This window comes from Tupaia chinensis, unplaced genomic scaffold (assembly GCF_000334495.1).
Source record: "Tupaia chinensis unplaced genomic scaffold, TupChi_1.0 Scaffold000492_1, whole genome shotgun sequence".
In the NCBI taxonomy this organism is placed as follows: Eukaryota; Metazoa; Chordata; class Mammalia; order Scandentia; family Tupaiidae; genus Tupaia; species Tupaia belangeri.
The window spans coordinates 358939-362063 of NW_006160004.1; the positions used below are offsets into that span (position 1 = coordinate 358939).

The window sequence follows — 3125 nt, forward strand, 5'->3', positions numbered from 1 at the left end:
GGAATGCTGGTATGTCAGTTTAGCTAGGGTTATCCTGGCCTCATAGTAATTTCCATCCTCCACCCCAACCCCACTCTTTGGCTAGCAGTCCCTGCTCTTCCTTTCATTGGGAGCTGGTTCTCACCTTTCCTTCTGCAAAACTCTACTGCAGTGGTATCTCTTAGTCTTCCTAACCCTCTTTAATGAGTGTCATGAAACATTTTCTTTAACAGGAATTAGAAAAATCCTAGTAGCACAGGACTGGAGGGTGGCATACCTATAATCAGTGTTGACATTGAAATTTGCCTCCTTTAGCTCTTCCAAGTTCATGAGGGTCGGGGTCGTTTTGCCAGTCTCCCATTTTGTCCATTCGAAGATGCCGGGTTCTACTCTTATCTTAATTCTTTTCTCCAGTTTGAGTTCTGAATTCAAGAAAGCACAGTGTTTATCATATTCAGCATCTACTTTAGCTTTATGTGAGTAAGTTTCCTCTTAGACCTCAGGTTCTTACACACAAATCTAAATGACACCTTCCTTCTCTTTTTCTTTAATTCTTGTTTTTAACACTGATTATGATGACCTTTATTGAAAGTATAACAATTTCATGCATGTAAAATTCTTACACTACTTTTAATACGCATAATGTTTGATACAGTTCAAATGAGCTAACATTCAGGCCTACATGAGAGAAAAATGAAATTACCTTTTCATATAATCAGCTAAATTATTTTCTTCTTCTTTTTTTTTTTTTTTTTGGAGAGGTTTCCGCTATAGGGCGCGTGCACTCACCAGACAGACAGAGAGAGACATAGAGACAGAAAGTGAGAAATCACCCCCCAGGGGGGATGGTCACGCCGCAATCCCTTCTCCTCCATTCTCCTCTCGGGATCTTGGGCACACACGCACATGCGCCTGGCATGAGTTTTAAGCCACCGGGTCCAGGACATGAACCACGGTCGACTATGTGGGAGTCCAGCTACATAGCCATTACGCTAACTGCTGGTTCCCAGCTAAATTATTTTGTAAGAGTAAAAAGTTAATATTGGGATTTCAAAAACCTAAATTTCTAATGTTATTGTCAATTCAACAAGTATGAATATTACTTATGTCACAGGACTGCCCATTAGTCTTCCTGTTGGAGAGCAATTCATCTCTTGAACCACTTTTCCTCAGCTTCAGTTTTCTCAATAAACATATTTGAGGATTGGGACCACTGAAGACCCTCTGCCCAGACTTTGCCCTCCTTCCCCCAGATCTACCCAGGCAGCCAGGTTAGAGCACTCTTAGTCTCTTTGTCTCTCTCTCTCTTTTTAATTAAAATAATAATAATAATAATAATAAAAACTTTTTTAGCTCTCTTGGCTCCTTTTAATTCTTACCTTTCCCTCTGCCCCCACAGGATAAGCCAATCAGCAGCCATCTATTTGTGAGTTCTGAGTGGTTTTCATTTTTTGTCAAAAAAATATATTTTCTTTTGGTTTTGTTTCTCTTTCTCTCTTTTCTTTTCTTTTTATTTTTATCTTTCTCGCTTTTCTGCTCAGCTTCCACAAGGTCTAGGTTCTCAGTAGCCAAATGTATGAATACTTTTAGGGTCAGCTTAATTGTCAATTTTCATTGGCTCAGCTGTGCAAAGGGAGAAAAACGGTACTGTTTAGAGACTGCTCACTATCTCCTCCTGCATTCCTCTGAAAGCTCAGCTTTAACTCCACAAACTAGAAAAAAGCATATAGCCCATCAGATGGCCAGAAACCACTGCACAGGCATAAGAAATATGAGAAACTAAGAAAATATCTCTCCTCTAAGAGAAAAGAGTAACTTCTCTTCCTTCACAGAGAATACAAGGGAACTCATGGCAATGGCAGACAAATAATTGAAAATATTCATAGTGACAAAGCTAGCAGAGATACAAGAGAAGAGAGACAAGAAACTCCAGAAGGTGCAGGAGAAAGAGATGAGTTCCAGGGGTTGAGGAAGCTCCTGCACGATTTGAAAGAGGAGATACACATCATAAAAAAGAATCAAACAGAACTGTTAGAGAGGAAGGTTGTAATACAGGAAATCCAAACCTCCCTTGAAAATATACAAAGCAGATTAGATCATGAAGATCGAATCTCAGATATAAAAGATAGAGTCTCTGACCTGAAAAATTCACCCAAAAGACTGAGAAAATAACCAAAAAAATGAGAACAACATACAAATGATACTAGATAGCATTTAACACCCAGATATACAGATCATCGGTATCCCAGAAGGTGAAGAAACTAACATGGGCATTGATAATCTGTTACATGAAATCCTGGAAGAAAACTTTCCAAACCTAGAGAGGCACTTGAATATCCAGACCCAAGAAATGCAAAGGACCCCACAAAGATTCAACCCAAGAAGATTTTTCCCAAGGCACACCATAGCCAGATTGACCAAAACCACAGACAGTGACAAGATACTAAAAGTGGCAAAAGAGAAATGTCAAGTTACTTTCAAAGGATATCCCATCAGGCTAACATCAGACCTCTCGTTGGAAACAATGTAAGCAGGGAAAAAAATGGGAAAACATATTCAAAGTGTTAAGTGAAAAACAATTTCAACCAAGAATACTATATTTGGCAAGATTATCCTTCATATGGGAAGAAAATCCTGAAGTATTTTCAGATAAACAAAACCTAAATAATTTTCCAGAACAGCTCTTCAAGAAGTGCTGAAGGGAGTGCTATACCAGAAAAATTAAAGAGACAGACAGAAATAAGAAAACAAGAAATGACCATGATAAAGGCCAATTTAATGGTAGGGACAAGTTTAGAAATATCAATAATAATGTTGAATCTTAACTTCCGGGATTTAAATGGAAATATCAGACCACAGTAGCACTGCAAATTCAATAGAAGAGAGATGAATTACCTGAGTCTGAACTAGTGAAATAAAATTTTTTGACCTTAGACTAAAACGTTGCTCATTTTCTTTGATGCTTTGATTTCCATATTTAAGGATTTTTGTCTTCCCTTGAACTGTTGATAAATTCATCTACCTACTATTTGAACTGAATCCTAACTTTTTCCTGGCTTTAAGTTGTTTTTTTTTTTTTTTTTTTTGAGAGATTTTCACTGTAGGGCGCGTGCGCTCGCCAGACAGACAGAGAGAGACATAGAGAC

The 3125-nt window shown here is 38.1% G+C and overlaps 1 protein-coding gene across 3 annotated transcripts in view; it reads right to left on the reverse strand.

Moving 5' to 3' along the window:
• UBASH3A (ubiquitin associated and SH3 domain containing A) overlaps positions 1-3125 on the reverse strand; it is a 45295-nt gene that overhangs the window by 6060 nt on the left and 36110 nt on the right. For all 3 annotated transcript variants that reach the window (XR_001370962.2, XM_014590849.2, XM_006156384.3), the window contains exon 11: positions 257-401. Coding sequence is in view for 2 of the 3 variants with exons in the window: in XM_014590849.2 (XP_014446335.1) it covers positions 257-401 (145 nt within the window). In the remaining variant the exon portion in view is untranslated. The remainder of the gene's footprint in view (positions 1-256; positions 402-3125) is intronic.